Source organism: Callithrix jacchus, chromosome 9 (genome assembly GCF_049354715.1).
Source record: "Callithrix jacchus isolate 240 chromosome 9, calJac240_pri, whole genome shotgun sequence".
Lineage (NCBI taxonomy): Eukaryota > Metazoa > Chordata > Mammalia > Primates > Cebidae > Callithrix > Callithrix jacchus.
In genome coordinates, this window is record NC_133510.1 from 135127448 (window position 1) to 135143925 (window position 16478).

At 54.6% G+C, this 16478-nt stretch overlaps 1 protein-coding gene and 1 long non-coding RNA gene across 3 annotated transcripts in view; both read left to right on the forward strand.

The window, feature by feature from the left end:
- The first annotated feature begins 3662 nt into the window (after window positions 1–3662).
- Window positions 3663–6360, forward strand: LOC144577704 (uncharacterized). The gene is made up of 2 exons (XR_013522224.1): window positions 3663–3747; window positions 6216–6360. It is a non-coding gene; the product is annotated as an uncharacterized LOC144577704 (long non-coding RNA).
- Window positions 6361–8663: 2303 nt separating this feature from the next.
- Window positions 8664–16478, forward strand: part of ULK1 (unc-51 like autophagy activating kinase 1) — a 28403-nt gene continuing 20588 nt past the window's right edge. For both annotated transcript variants that reach the window (XM_054239148.2, XM_035258227.3), the window contains exons 1-3: window positions 8664–9100; window positions 9570–9662; window positions 9758–9799. In XM_054239148.2, coding sequence (XP_054095123.2) covers window positions 9768–9799 — 32 coding nt within the window. In that variant the 5' untranslated portion in view covers window positions 8664–9100; window positions 9570–9662; window positions 9758–9767. The remainder of the gene's footprint in view (window positions 9101–9569; window positions 9663–9757; window positions 9800–16478) is intronic.

Below are 16478 nucleotides of genomic sequence, written 5' to 3' on the forward strand. Positions count from 1 at the left end.
AGTGGGATACGTGTTGGTTTTATAGTTTGTGGGGAAGGCAGTGGAAAGGTACAGAAGTTACAGTGTAGGGAGGTTTTTTGCAAGCTGGGAGGGGGTTGTAGGGTGTAGGGTCAAGAGGTTGTCCAAGGTCGCTTACAGAGTCCGGTGGCCTTATCAGTTGAGGCCGAAAGAGAAACAATAGAAGGTCTCAGGTGAGTTAGGCACTGCAGGGCTGATCATTTCTTCCAGGAACTCACCTGGGGCGTATGTGCAGGTCACAGAGGCTCCCATGCCGTTCAAGGGATGGTCAGTTGGACTAAAAGACCTTACACCTGGGAGACGGAGGTTGTGGAGAGCTGAGATTGCGCCACTGCACTGCAGCCTGGGCGACAAAGCGAGTCTCCGTCTTGTAAAAGAAAAAATCATGGAGAGTTGAAGCTGTCTTCCTGAGCTGAGTCAGTTCCTGGGTGGGGGCTACAGGATCAGAGGAGCCAGTTTATCGATCGGGGTGATGCCAGCTGACCCATCAAGTGCAGGGTCTGCAAGATACCTCAAGCACTGATGGTTAGGAGGAGTTTCGGGCGGGTCAGAATCTTGTAGCCTCCAGGCACGTGACTCCTAAACCATACTTTCTAACCCTGTGGCTAATGCTAGTCTAGGCCCCAGGCACGAAGGAGGTCTGCTTCGGGAAAGGGCTGTCACTATAAACTACAAGCTAAGTTTCTCCCAAAGTTAGTTCGGCCTACACCACGGAATGAACAAAGACAGCTTGCAGGTTAGAAGCAAGATGGAGTTGGTTAAGTTAGATCTTTCCCTGCGTCAGGCATAGTTTCACAGAGGCGATTTCAGCAGCACTAAAGAAGGCACAGACAACCAATAAGCCGCCACGTCTCGGCCACACTTCAGTAAAACTGTATTCGCAAGGCAGGCAGCTGACATCCAGAATACATAACCAACTCCTACAACTCAGCAGGAAAAAAGGTCAAGCCGCCAGATTACAAAATGGGCAAAGCACTTGCATAGACAGTTCTCCAAAGGAGATACACAAACGGCCAGTAAGCACATGCAAGCATCCACAAGGAGCCAAAGTCTGTAAAGTGTTTGAAGTGCTTTATTCCGAGCCAAGCATGAGTGACCATGGTTTGTGACAGCCTTCAGGAGGTCCTGAGAACACATGCCCGGGGTGGTCGGAGCCAGCCTAGTTTTACACATTTTAGGGAGGCACGAGACATCAACCAAACACATTTCTTTTTTTTTTTTTTGAGATGGAGTTTCACTCTTGTTACCCAGGCTGGAGTGCAATGGCGCGACCTCGGCTCACCACAACCTCCGCCTCCTGGGTTCAGGCAATTCTCCTGCCTCAGCCTCCTGAGTAGCTGGGATTACAGGCACGGGCCACCATGCCCAGCTAATTTTTTTTGCATTTTTAGTAGAGACGGGGTTTCACCATGTTGACCAGGATGGTCTCGAACTCTTGACCTTGTGATCCACCCGCCTCGGCCTCCCAAAGTGCTGGGATTACAGGCTTGAGCCACCGCGCCCGGCCTCTTTTCTTTTCTTTTTTTATAGAGACGGGGTCTTGCTCTGTTGCCCAGGCTGGAGTGCAGTGGCTATTCACAGGCGCGATCCCACTACTGATCAGCATGGGAATTTTGACCTGCTCCATTTCCGACCTGGGCCGGTTCACCCCTCCTTAGGCAACCTGGTGGTCCTATGCTCCCGGGAGGTGACCATATTGATGCCAAACTTAGTGCAGACACCTGATTGGCATAGTGCACTGCAGCCCAGAACTCCTGCGCTCAAGCATCCTCCAGCCACAGCCTCCCGAGTAGCTGGGACTACAGGCACGTGCCACCGCACCCAGCCAACCAAACACATTTAAGAAATAAATTGGTTTGGTCCAGAAAGGCAGGACAACTCAAAGGGATGGGGGCAGGGCTTCCAGGCTATACATTTTCTGGTTGACAATAGGTTGAGTTTGTCTAAAAATCTGGGATCCATAGGAAGGAAATGTTCAGGTTAAGATAAAAGAGTGTGGCCAGGCACGTTGAGTCACACCTGTAATCCCAGCACTTTGGGAGGCCGAGGCGGGTGGATCATGAGGTCAAGAGATTGAGACCATCCTGGCCAACATGGTGAAACTCCATCTCAACTAAAATTACAAAAATTAGCTGGGCACGGTGGTGGGCACCTGTAGTCCCAGCTACTCAGGAGGCTGAGGCAGAAAAATCGCTTGAACCTGGGAGGTGGAGGTTGCAGTGAGCCGAGATCACACCAATGCACTCCAGTCTGGGAGACAATAGCAAAAGTCTGTCTCAAAAAAAACAAAACAAAACACGGGCCAGGCGTGGTGGCTCACGCTTGTAATCAGGACGGTGGCCATAGAAGTTGGAATCTGCTAAGGAATGTGTAACAACTCACCTGCCAAATCACATTAAAAGGAAAAAGAGCTATCACTTCACACCCGTGGGTCCTATTGAAAAGAAACTAAAGTAAAATCACACGTGGGCAAGGCCGTGGAGAAACGGAGCCTCGAGGTGGGGCTGGGGGTCATGCCACTGGGAATGTACAACGCTGCAGCTGCTGTGGGGATTGGTGTGGAGGGTCCGCTCCTGGGTATATATTCAAAGCAGTGACGGTGGGGGGGACTCGGTTACCTGTACACCCACATTCACAGCAGCGTTACTCACGGGAGTCAAAAGGTGGAAATAACCACGCGTCCACCTACAGGTGAATGGACCAAGAAAATGTGGCCTGGTTGGAGGAGGCCCACGCCGGGAATCCTGCACTTTAGGAGGCTGAGGCAGGCGGACTGCTTGAGCCCAGGAGTTGGAGACCAGCCCCGGTAACAGTGAGAACTTTTTCTTTTTTTTTTTGAGGTGGAGTTTTGCTCTTGTTACCCAGGCTGGAGCGCAATGGCGCGATCTCTGCTCACCGCAACCTCCGCCTCTTGGGTTCAGGTAATTCTCCTGCCTCAGCCTCCCGAGTAGCTGGGATTACAGGCAGGCACCACCGTGCCCAGCTAATTTTTGTGTTTTTAGTAGAGACAGGGTTTCACCATGTTGACCAGGATGGTCTCGATCTCTTGACCTCGTGATCCACCGGCCTCGGCCTCCCAAAGTGCTGGGATTATAGGCATGAGCCACCACACCCGGCCAACAATGAGAACTTGTTTCTTTTTTTTTTATAGAAAAGCGGGTGGTGGGGGTTTTCACCACATTGACCAGGCTGGTCTCGAACTCCTGACCTCAGGTGATCCGCCCGCCTCGGCCTCCCAAGGTGCTGGGATTACAGGCATGAGCCACCGCTGGGCCTGAGAACTTGTTTCTTTTTGTTGTTGTTTTGTTTGTTTTATTTTCTAGCCCAGACTACAGAGTGACATATGCCTCAAAACAAAAAGGAAAGAGGAGAAAGAGAATGTGTTCTATCCGTACAATGGATAATATCCACACCCAGAGCGCCTGCCCACACCCCAGGGGGAGGTCAGACGCAAGCAGGTTACGGGAGGCGGGAGAAGCACAGCTCTGTGGATGTGCTGGGAGAGGGAACGTGTCTGGGAAGAGAGATTAACTCTAGACAGTTCTCTCTGACGGGAAAGGGTCTGATCGGGTGTGCTCACATTCTTAGTCTTCCAGGGAGGGGCAGGAGGAAACAATTGTTCTCCTTCGTGGGGCTGGATCTTAGGCAGATAAAGAAGCTTTGACTTTGGGAGAAGTGGGGGGAGGTTGGAGCGGCCTTGAGGGTTTTTCTTCAGTGCAGCCTGGTAAGGTAAGGCGCCCTATTTTGGGGTATCAGTTGCTGAGCCCCAACACTGTAACATGGATGAATCTGGAGGGCAGAAAAGCACAAATACTTTAGGGTTCCATTTCTATGCGGTTTCCAGAGGAGTGAAACCTGCAGAGACGGAAAGTAGAAGGGTGGGCCGGGCTCCACGGCTCAGGCCTGTAATCCCAGCACTTTGGGAGGTTGAGGCAGGGGATCACCTGAGCTCAGGAATTTGACATCAGCCTGGCCAACATGGGGAAACCCCGTCTCTACTAAAAAAACCAAAATTAGCCAGGCGTGGTGGCACACGCCTGTAATCCCAGCAACTCGGGAGGCTGAGACAGGAGAATTGCTTGAACCCGGGAGGCGAAGGTTGCAGTGAGCTGAGATTGCGCCACTGCACTCCAGCCTGGCCCCTGGTGACAGAGCAAGACTGTCTCAAAAAATAAAAACAAACAAACAAACAAGAAAGTAGAAGGGTGGGTGCCAGGGCTGAAGGAACGAGGAGTGAGTCTTTTCCAGGGACCGGGTTTCACTTTTGGAAGTTGACCAAGTTCCGGAACTGGATGGTGGTGACAGTTATACAACAATGTGCTTTTTTGTCTTTTTCTTTTGTCTAGAGTCGGGGTTTCACCATGTTGCCCAGGCTGGTCTCCAACTCTTGGGCTCAAGGGATTCTCCTGCCTCGGCCTCCCAAAGTGCTGGGATTACAGGAGTGAGCCACCACAGCCTGACCAACATGGAGAAACCCCCTCTATTAAAAACGCAAAAAATAGGCCGGGCGCAGTGGCTCAGGCCTGTAATGCCAGCACTTTGGGAGGCCGAGGCGGGTGGATCACAAGGTCAAGAGATTGAGACCAACCTGGTCAACATGGTGAAACCCCGTCTCTACTAAAAATATAAAAATATTACCTGGGCATGGTGGTGCGTGCCTGTAATCCCAGCTACCCAGGAGGTTGAGGCGGGACAATTGCCTGAACCCAGGAGGCGGAGGTTGCAGTGAGCCGAGATCGCGCCATTGCACTCCAGCCTGGGTAACGAGGGAAACTTCGTCTCAAAAAAAAAAAAAAAAGTACAAAAATTAGCAGGGCGTGAGTGCCTATAATCCCAGCTACATGGGAGACTGAGGCAGGAGAATTGCTTGAACCCGGGAGGCGAAGGTTGCAGTGAGCTGAGATTGCACCACTGCACTCCAGCCTGGGTGACAGAGCGAGGCTCCGTCTAAAAAAAAAAGGTTAAGATGATTACTACTTCAAACACAGATCTGACCAAAATTGTTTAATTAAAAAAAAAAAGATGATTACTACTATTAAGTTATATGTATTTCACCATAACTTAAAAGTCAGGAAGTAGGACACTCGGGCCAGTTTTCCTGATGCAGGGCTGAGAAACCACATTTGACTTTCTGCTGAGGTTTGTTTCTTGGCTTCAGGCTATCCTCTGGCCTCAAGGGATCCTCCTGCCTCAGCCTCCAGAGTTGCTGGGATTACAGGCAAGAGTCACCAGGCCCAGCTCAATCTGTTGACTATTGATAGTTTTATCGCACACCCAGGAAAAATGATTTCTCTCAGATAGAAAAGATAATCAAAGGTTAAAGTCACGCCCTGGATGACAATAACAGTTTTTGTATCTGACCTCCCAATCTTCTAACATTCTTTTTTTCAGATCTCTGTAAATAGCTGCTGTCTTAAATTCCCCCAGGAACTATCTTTACATCCTGGGGTCCCCTTGCTAATGAGTTCAGTATACCTCCGGCCTACGTTCTTTGGAAATGTGTATGAGCCTTAGGTTTCACCTTTGGAAAATTATGCCACCTGGGCGCAGTGGTTTCCGCCTGTAATCCCAGCACCTGCGGAGGCCGAGGCAGGAGGATGGCTTGAGCCCAGGAGCTTGAGATCAGCCTGTTCTGGAAGTCACATAGTGAGACTTCCTATTAGAATAAAAGAAAGAAAAGAAAGACAATTATATCACCACAGTCAAGGTGGTTAAAAACATGGGCCTCAGGCCTATAATCCCGGCACTTTGGGAGGCCAAGGCAGGCAGATCACCTGAGGTCAAGAGTTCAAGACCAACCTGGCCAACATGGTGAAACCCTGTCTCTACTAAAAATACAAAAAAATAGCCAGGCATGGTGGGGGGCACCTGTAATCCCAGCTACTCAGGAGGCTGAGGCAGGGGAGCTGCTTGAACCTGGGAGGCCGGAGGTTGCGATGGGCTGAGATCGGGGTCGCTGCCCTCCAGCAGCTTGCCAGCACCCAGGAGGGACAGCACTCAGATCTCAGAGCCCGGAGTTCTTAGCGTGAGGTTCTGTCACAGCCACGGGGGACTTTGCAATGACACCTGTTTACCACTGCTTTTGTGGAAGGTGAGCAGTACAGAGGCCCTGTCTGGATGGGTCGGAGGCACTTCCCCTGAAGGAAGTGTGGGGAGGAAAGCAAAGATTTCTTTTCTTGTTCAACTTCCTTTTAAAGAGTTTCTGGGCCTGACGGTGGCTCACGCCTGTAATCCAAGCACTTTGGAGGCCAAGGCGGGTGGATCACCTGAGGTCGGGAGTTCAAGACCAGCCTGACCAACATGATGAAACCCCCGTCTCTAAAAAAAAATAAAGAGTTTCCATACAGCCTGCTGGGCCTGAGGCTGAGTGCTGGGGGCCCAAAGATGGGTAAGACTCAGTCCTTGCCTTGGGGGGCTGGAGCCTCAAGGAGGACCAGGAGTGAGTGCTTCCAGCTTCACAGACGACCTGGCTTAAACTCAGAGCTGCCACTTCTCGGCTGTGTGAACTTGGGCAAGTCCCTTCACCTCTCTGGCCCTTAGTTTCTTCTGTTAAATGAGAGTGAGGAGAGGAACAGTTCTCCTAGGATTGATGTGGGTCTAACACTTGTTTCCAGGCTGGGCGCGGTGGCTCACGCCTGAATCCCAGCACTTGGGGAGGCCAAGGCCAGCGGATCGCCTGAGGTCAGCAGTTTGAGACCAGCCTGGCCAACATAATAAAACCCTATCTCTACTAAAAGTATAAAAATTAGCTAGGCCTGGTGGCAGACGCCTGTAATCCCAGCTACTCGGGAGGCTGAGGCAGGAGAATGGATTGAACCCAGAAGGGGGAGGTTATGGCGAGCCGAGATTTCACCACTGCACTCCAGCCCAGGCGAGAAGAGGGAGACTCTGTCTAAAAGAGTTGTTTCCTACAAGAGTGTGGGTTGGTGCACAGCAAGGGCAGCTGATTCTCATCAGTTGTGGCAGGTGTGCTACGAACTTACGAAGCTTCCAGGAACGCTGAGTTATCCCTGCTCCTAGGGAAATACAGGCTCAGGTTCCAGCTTCCAACCGCACCCCCCGAGCCGACCCCCATCACATTCTCATCAACCCATCCATATAGAACCTTGTTCTGTGCGTGTGTATCTTTGTAATTTATTATTCATTTATTTTTTTATTATTTATTTGAGATGGACTTTTGCTTTGTCACCCAGGCTGGAGTGAAGTGGCACAATCTTGGTTCACTGCAACCTCTGCCTCCTGGGTTCAAGCAATTCTCCTGCCTTAGCCTCCCGAGTAGCTGAGATTACAGGCACCGGCCCCACACCAGGCTAATTTTAATAATTTATTTATTTATTTTATTTTTAACAGAGATGGGGTTTCACCATATTGGTCAGGCTGGTCTCGAACTCCTGACCTCAGGTGATCCACCCACCTCAGCCTCCCAAAGTGCTGGGATTACAGGCGTGAGCTACCACACCCAGCCAATTTTTCTATTTTTAATAGAGACAGGGTTTTGCCTGTCCAGGGTTGGCCAGGATAGTCTCGAACTCCTGACCTCAGGTGATCCACCCGCCTCAGCTTCCCAAAGTGATAGGATTATAGATGTGAGCCACCATGCCCGCCCTCTTTTTCTTTAAATTTTAATTTAGTTCCTACTCAGTGAAGCCAGGTATGTGTGTTTCTATTCAAAAACACCGTGCCTTCTGTGAGTGAGCCCCTGGGCTCTTTTGGTCGCTGGTGGTGTGACTTGGGACACATCTCTAACTTTTCAGGGCCTCGATTTCCTCATCTGTAAAATAGGGATAGAATAGCAAGTGCCTCGTGGAATCACTGAATGAAAGCACTAATAGCCGGAAAGCACACTACTTGGCTATTGCTGTAGGTAGGAATGACTATGTACACATACAGGCATCTCACAAACACACACACACCACTCCAACGGCTTTCTGAAAACTACAGACAGTACAGTGCCCTGTTCCACATTTTGCTTTCACTTAATTATAATCTTTGGAGAACTCGCCCTTGAGCACAGGCATATTTATCTCTGTGCACTGCCTCCTAGGACCGAGGCCCGGCGATCAAGCTAACCTTTCCTCCCCAGCCGATTTATGGGCTATGTCGTAGGTTTTGGTGACAAGTTTTTGGTTTTGTTTTACAATTTGGCATTATGGAACGCAACTTGAAGTGCGTAACCTCTAACGTCGCCATTCTAAGTATTAATTCTACGCAGTCGCCCGTTTTGAGTACATTTCCCACGCCTGGTCTCAATTCTCCTGTAGAAGGGGAACGGGAGCGGGGTGGGGGGGGAACGGGTGGGGGGGCAGGAGGGGGAGGGAGGGAGGGGAGCAGGGAGGGGGCGGGAGGGGAGCAGGGAGGGAAGGAATGGGAGGGGAACAGAGAAGAAGCGAGGCGGGGGAGCATCGCGGCGCCCGGGGACCCGCGCCGGGATCTGCGCGCCTCTCTGCTGTCACCGGAGCGGGTCCGCTGTTGGCTCCACCCACTCCCCGCCCACGCCGGCCCCGCAATGGCCAGGCCCAGCCGCCCTCCAGGCCCCGCCCCAGGCCCCGCCCCACAGGCCCCGCCCTCATCCCGCCCCCGGCGCGGCGCGCAGTGCGGCTGCGCGGGCGTCTCAGGCTCCGAGGCCCGGGCGCCGCGGCTCTTTTGTTTCTCCGCCGGGGCCGAGCCCGGGCCTCTGTTGGAGCCAGAGTCGGAGTCGGAGTCGGATCCAGATTCGGATTAGCAGCCCGGGGACAGTGCCGCGGCACAGACGCCACAGGGAGAGCGACCCTCGGACCCCGCCTGGCCCGCGGGGCTGGGACCCGGCCCCGGCCTGCCCGATGGGGCGCGCGGCCCCGGAGATGCGCCTTCGCCCGGCCCCGCGCCTCCGGCCCCGCGCCCCCGGCCCGCCCGCGCCGGCCCGCGCCTCCGCCTGAGCCCCTCGCGCCCCGGCCCGCCGCCCCCCGCCCCGCGCCACCGGCCCGCCCGCGCCATGGAGCCCGGCCGCGGCGGCACCGAGATCGTGGGCAAGTTCGAGTTCTCCCGCAAGGACCTGATCGGCCACGGCGCCTTCGCGGTGGTCTTCAAGGGCCGCCACCGCGAGGTGAGGCCCCCGTCCGGCCCGGAAGAGCCCCCGCCCAGGATCTCCTGCCCCGGGACCCCAGTCCCGCGATTCCCCGCCTGCCCTGGGACCCCCGCTCGACCTTCCAGGCCGACCCCCACTCTAGGATCCCCACCCCGGACCCTCAGCCCGAATTTCCAGTCCGTACCCCCGCCCCGAGATCCGCTGCTAGGCTTTACAGGCCGACTCCCAACTCAGGACCCCACCCAGAGACTCCCAGCCCGGCTTTCCTGTGCAAATCCCCACCCCGCACCCGATCCCCCAGCCCGGCTTTCCAGGCTGGATCCCTACCCCAGGACCCCCCAGCCCGATGCTCAACCTTGCTCCTCCCTCGGCCTTCCAGTCCCGTGACCCCCAACCGAGATCACCTCAGGGCCCCACCTGCGTGGACTGGGGTCTGGGGGAAGCCTTGAGGGGCAGCCTTGGCTGAAGGGGCACGTTTGGCTTTCAGAAGCACGATCTGGAGGTCGCCGTCAAATGCATTAACAAGAAGAACCTCGCCAAGTCTCAGACGCTGCTGGGGAAGGAAATCAAGATCCTGAAGGTGAGCTGGTGCTGGGGGAGGGGCAGGGGCAGGGGCAGGGGCAGGGGCGAGTCCCCCCTCCCCACGCTGATAAGAAACTTGGGTTTCTGCCCTAGGAACTGAAACATGAAAACATCGTGGCCCTGTACGACTTCCAGGTAAGGTCCCTGGGCTGCTGTCTGCTGGGACGGGGCTGGGGGACTGGCCCCAGGTGCTAGGTACCCTGGTCGGCACTGGTGTTGAACCTGTCCAGGCTAAGGTCTGCGGGACCCCTGGAGACCCCACGCTGGTTCCAGGACTGGGCTGGGCCGGCTGTTGGAGTGGCTTCTCCAGCTGTGTGACTGGGGAGGGGGTGTCTGGGCCACAGGGCGGACTGAGGACCGGGCATCTCCTCCCCCGCACGGGGCGGGGGGTGCCAGCCCTTGCGGCCTGCCGGAGTCCCTGGCAGGCCTGGGCAGCACTGCTGGCCTGGCCCACCTGTCTGGGCCGTGTGTTTGTTGACATTGCTTCTGTGGCTGGCATTGGCCAGCCTCTCTCTGCGTCAGACAGGGCGGGGGAGGGGCCGACGGAGACTCCTGCTCGCTGGCAGTCAGGCCCGGCCTGGGTGCAGTGGGCTGCCGCTGGCTGGCCAGGAGGTTACCTCAGGCCCAGCTGGCCCCAGGATGCAGGCAGTGGGACCAGCTGGCTTTGGTGCTGCCTCTATGCCCCGGAACCCAGGGCTGGCCCGGCCGGGGCTGTGGGAGCCAGGACGCGGGACTGGGAACCTCCCACCCACCAAAGTGCTGACTAATGGCTCTGCGACCTGTTTACCGAGCCCAGGGCCCAGCCCCTGCTGAGGGAAGGGCTGGCCGGCCAGCCGTGTTGTGGTTGCTCCCTCCACCCGGCAGGGCTTTGCTGTGGCCTTGGGGACCCGCACAAGGTGCTGAGTGGTGAGGGCCCAGGTCATCATGACGGGGAGTACCTGGAAACGCAGGCACACCATGTGCTGGAGCTGGGCCGCCCCTCCTACTCCTTTTCTGCCCTCTTCCCACCCCTTTTGTCCCTGCTTTCCTCCCTCCTTTCCTCCTCTCTTCGTCCTCCCCAAGTTTGGAAGCCTCCTGCCTGAGCCACAGGCTGGTCGTGCGTCATGGCTCTGGGAGCCAGCAAGGAGTGGACAGCTGTCCCTGGCCAGGCAGCGACTCCGAGAGGCTACCCCCAACCTCGGGACTACATTGCCTGCTGCTCCCCACCCCCAGGCTCCCCAGGTCCAGTCCTGGGCGTCTCCAGGCCGGGCCCCATCACTGTCCGCATGACCCCCACAGACCCAGAGCCTGTTCCTCCCATCGGCCGCGCACCCCTGGTTGTGGGCATCTGCCACTTCCTCCAGTGCTGGCAGCATTGCGGCTTCCTCTACTCTGGAAGCCCTTAGAGATACCGGCTGCAGGTGCTCCTGGCTCCAGCTCCAGTGCCTGCCCTTGCCCCACAGGCACGGGATTGCTGTCCTGTGGCCATAAGGCTATGTTTGAGGCAGACCCAAACCCAGAAGAAAAGAATTGGCTTTTTTTGTTTTGAGTTGGAGTCTCGCTCTGTATCTATAGCCCAGGCAGGAGTGAAGTGGTGCAGTCTCAGCTCACTGCAACCTCTGTCTCCCGGGTCCCAGTTCAAGCAGTTCTCCTACCTCAGCCTCCCAAGTAGCTGGGATTATAAGCACGAGCCACCACACCCAGCTAATTTTTTTTTTTTGAGACGGAGTTTCGCGTTGTTACCCAGACTGGAGTGCAATGGCGTGATCTCGGCTCACCGCAACCTCCGCCTTCTGGGTTCAAGCAATTCTCCTGCCTCAGCCTCCCGAATAGCTGGGACTACAGGCGCGCACCACCATGCCCAGCTAATTTTTTTTGTATTTTTAGTAGAGATGGGCTTTCACCATGTTGACCAGGATGGTCTCAATCTCTTGACCTTGTGATCCACCCGCCTCAGCCTCCCAAACTGCTGGGATTATAGGCATGAGCCACCGCGTTTGGCCTAATTTTTGTATTTTTTTAGTAGACACGGGGTTTCACCATATTGGCCAGTCTGGTCTTGAACTCCTTACCTTGTGATCCACCTGCCTCGGCCTCCCAAAGTGCTAGGATTACAGGCCTGAGCCACCGTGCCCAGCCAAGAATTGGCTTTTAAAAATGTGTAATGAACAATTTGGCTGATAAAAGAAAATCCACAGACATCACAGGAGGGAGTGTGGTGAAGGTGACAGCCTAGCCCTGCCCGATGGGGTCCGGATGGAGTCCCGCTGTCCTCCACGCTCAGGCACCTGCCTTAGCTGTTTCTGGGCCACGGGACAACCATCCTTACAAGGCGATGTGTCCACCCGTATCTGCCCCACCAGTACCACTCTTTGTGCTGTGAATTTTGTCCCTTGAGTATAGCTTGCTCTCCATCCAGCCTGGGCGACTGAGCAGTACCTTTTCGCTAAGAGTACAGCTTGGGGAATGTTCTGTGCTGGCTCAGTCCAGATCAGAGTTTACCCCTCGGCCAAGTGCAGTGGATCGCACGTGTGACCCCAGCACTTTGGGAGGCCAAGACAGACCAGCCTGGGCGACGTAGCAAGACCTGCCCTCTCTAAAAAAAGGAGAAATTAACCAGGTGTGATGGCATGTTTCAGCTGCTCAGAAGGTTGTGGGAGGATTGATTGAGCCCAGGAGTTTGAGGCTGCCGGGAGCCATGATTGTGCCACTGCACTCCAGTTGGGCAGCAGAGTGTGACCCTGTCTCAAAACAAAACCTCGAAGTTTATCCTTCTCCATTAAGCACAGTGGTTCGGGGCCAGGCTGCCACTGATGAGGGCCCAGTGCTGGCTGCCACGTGCACGGATGGCTTCCTGGCTTTCTGGCCCTATTTCTTCCTCTGCGAAGGGTTGTAAGATAGAGCATTCTCTGGTTGTGGGAGCCATGGTGGGGGTGCTGGCCGCCGTGCTGATCAGGGCTGCGGGGTGATTTTCAGCCACGGGCTGCCTGTTGCCCAAGATCCCCTAACTGCGTTCACCACGGCCCTGTAGGTGGGACATGAGGTTGTTTAGGAAGCTGGTGTGTCTGTGTGGCTGTGATGGATCCCTAGAAGTAGAATCCTTGGGCAGGAGGGGTGCCTGCTTTGAGTAGCTATTGCCATACTGACCTCCAGAGAGGCAGTGCCAGCGATCTCAGCCGGCCTCCAGCACCATCGAGGCCCACGTGAGACGTGGAAAATGACGTCTCCTATGGTTTTGCTTTTCATTGATGATAAATGAACTTCACTATTTGAGCAACGGAATGTTAGAAATACCGCCTGTTGCTGTGTGGGTGGCTTGCGCCTGTAATCCCAGCACTTTGGGAGGCCAAGGCAGGTGGATCACAAGGTCAGGAGAACGGGACCATCCTGGCCAACATGATGAAAGCCTGTCTCTACTAAAAATACAAAAATAAACTGAGCATGGTGGCACGTACCTGTAATCCCAGGTACTCAGGGGGCTGAGACAGGAGAATCACTTGAACCAGGGAGTCGGAGGTTGCAGTGGGCTGAGACTGTGCCATTGCACTCCAGCCTGGTGACCAAGCAAGACTCCATGTAAAAAAACCATCTGTTCTTTGTACAGTGTATTTTTTTTTTTTTTTTGAGGTAAGAGTTTCACTTTTTTGTTTTTTTGAGATGAGGTCTGACTCTGTTGCCCAGGCTGGAGTGCAATGGCGCGTTCTCGACTCACTGCAACCTCCACCTCCTGGGTTAAAGCAGTTCTCCTGCCTCAGCCTCCTGATTAGCTGGGATTAGAGGCGTCCACCACCATGCCCGGCTAATTTTTTTACTTTTAGTAGAGATGGGATTTCACCGTGTTGGTCTGACTGGTCTTGAACTCCTGACCTTGTGATCCACCTGCCTCTGCTTCCCAAACTGCTGGGATTACAGGACTGAGCCACCATGCCCGGCCAGAGTTTTGCTTTTGTCACCTAGGCTGGAGTGCAATGGCGCGATCTCGGCTCACCGCAACTTCCGCCTCCTGGGTTCAGGCAATTCTCCTGCCTCAGCCTCCCGAGTTGCTGGGATTACAGGCACGCGCCACCGTGCCCAGCTAATTTTTTGTATTTTTAGTAGAGACAGGGTTTCACCATGTTGACCAGGATGGTCTCGATCTCTTGACCTCGTGATCCACCCGCCTCGGCCTCCCAAAGTGCTGGGATTATAGGCTTGAGCCACTGCGCCCAGCCTATATTTCCATATATATACATACATATATATATATATATATATATTTTAAAATTTTTCTTTAAGACAGAGTCTCGCTGTGTCACCAGGCTGGAGTACAGTGGTACAATCTGGGCTCACTGCAACCTCCGCCTCCCAGGTTCAAGTGATTCTCCTGCCTCAACCTCCTCAGTAGCTGGGGCTACAGGTGTGCGCTACCACGCCCGGCTAATTTTTGTATTTTTAGTAGAGACAGGGTTTCACCACGTTGGCCAGGTTGGTCTCGATCTCTTGACCTCGTGATCCACCCGCCTTGGCCTCCCAAAGTGCTGGGATTACAGGTGTGAGCCACCTCGCCTGACCTTAATAAAGAGACCGGGTCTCTCTTGCCCAGGCTGGAGTGCAGTGGCACAATCATGGCTCACTGCAGCCTCGCACACCTGAGCTCAAGGGATCCTCCCACTTCGGCTTCCCGGGTAGCAGGGACTTCAGGTGCAGACCAGTGTCCCTGGTTCAGCACATGTTTCTGGCAAGCTCTTGGTCCCTCTTGTGCCGAGGCTGAAGGGTACCATGCTTGGCACCATGGCCCCGAACCATTCTGCCTCTCTCTGTCCTAGCTCCGGTATTTATCTGTGTGATATTGGCCAGGTAGCCTCCTGGCTCCTCGATTTTCTTACCTTTCAAAAACCGTCGTGGTTGTGATGGCAGCTTGAGCGTGTTAAGTTCTTGGAACTGTGCCTGTCGCTTTGTAAGTGCTCTGTAAATACTCTTGATTGACAGGTGCTCTTTCTATGTTAAGGGAAGTCACCTGTTTGTAGTAGGTGGCAGGTACTCCCCTCCATGTTGTTTCTTACTTTTGTTCTTAGTGTGTTGGGTTTTGTGTATTGGGTTTCTGTTTCAGCCATACAACATGGTGAAGAAGTGAGTGCCTTGGCTTATGCAGCTGGAAGGCAGCTGCAGCCCCTGGCCTCCTCACTGAGGGTGTGGTGCCTGGCCCCAAGATTCATGGCATGGGGCTGTGGAGCCAGGCCTGGATCCTGCCCAGCATGCCCTGGGGGGAGGGCTGGCAGCAACAGGCCTTGCTGACGGTGTCCCCCCTGGCCAGCGCGCCATCTCACAGGTCCCTTGCAGCTAAAGGCCTTGCTGGGCTGCCCAGCTGTGACTCACTCAGGCCCTGCAGACAGCCCCTGCCTGTGAGGGGGAGACCTGAGTCAAGAGGTGTGCTCCGAAGCCACTGCTGAGGGGTGTGGGATACCGTGGGCCACCGTGGGCCCAGGCAGTCCAGCCTGGCATGAGACTGACTCCATCCCAGAGTGAGGAGGGGCTGCCAGCAGTCCTGGCCTGGTCTGGAGCGGGGATGGTCTGTAGCATGGGTTGGGGTAGACCACAAGCTAAGTGGAGACCCGTGGGTACCCAGCTCCTGGGCAGGAGCCCGTAAAGGAGCCCCCAGGGCCTAGGCATTTCTGGGATTACCTGCAAAGTTGCTAACTTTTGTTTGTTTATTTATTTATTTTTTTTTTGAGACAGAGTCTCCCTCTGTCGCCCAGGCCGGAATGCAGTGGTGCCATCTCACTGCAACCTTTGCTTCTCAGGTTTAAGCAGTTCTCCAACTCAGCCTACCGAGTAGCTGGATTATAGGCACATGCTACCACGGCCGGCTAATTTTTTGTATTTTTTAGTAGAGATGAGGTTTCACCATCTCTACTCTTGGCCTGGCTGGTCTTGAACTCCTGACCTCGTGATCCACCCGACTCAGTCTCCCAAAGTGCTGGGATTACATCTAACTTTTAAAATCAAGGGGCTGGGCTCGGTGGCTCAAGCCTGTAATCCCAGCACTTTGGGAGGCTGAGGTGGGTGGATCACAAGGTCAAGAGATCGAGACCATCCTGGTCAACATGGTGAAACCCCGTCTCTACTAAAAATACAAAAAATTATCTGGGCACGGTGGCTCGTGCCTGTAATCCCAGCTATTCAGGAGGCTGAGGCAGGAGAATTGTCTGAACCCAGGAGGCAGAGGTTGCGGTGAGCCGAGATCGTGCCATTGCACCCTAGCCTGGGTAATGAGCGAAACTCCGTCTCAAAAAAAATAAAATAATAAAATAAAATCATGGGATAAGGCTGGGCGCAGTGACTCATGCCAGTAATCCCAGCACTTTGGGAGGCTGAGGCGGGTGGATCACCTGAGGTCAGGAGTTTGAGACCAGCCTGGGCAACATGGCGAAACCTCGTCTCTACTAAAAATACAAAAATTAGCCGGGTGTGGTGGTGTGCACCTGTAGTCCCAGCTACTTGGGAGGCTGAGGCAGGAGAATCACTTGAACCTCGGAGGCAGAGGCTGCAGTGAGCTGAGATCGCGCCACTGCACTCCAGCCTGGGTGACAGAGCAAGACTCCATCTCAAAAAAAATAAGGGATAAAAATACTGGAAAGTGCAGAACAGATGACAAGATGCATGACAACAGGCCTGTGTAACGTAGCAAGCGCCAGCCGGAAGCCACGCCTGCATCCCAGGCTGCTCTCCTCCCTCCCAGCGAGGGCACGGCCCTGCTTCCGAGTGCCCCCTGCTGTGCGCACTCATTCTGCACCTCAGCGTGGTTCCTGGTGCCCACGTGCTCGATTTGCCACACGCTGACTTTAAGCCCAGAGGT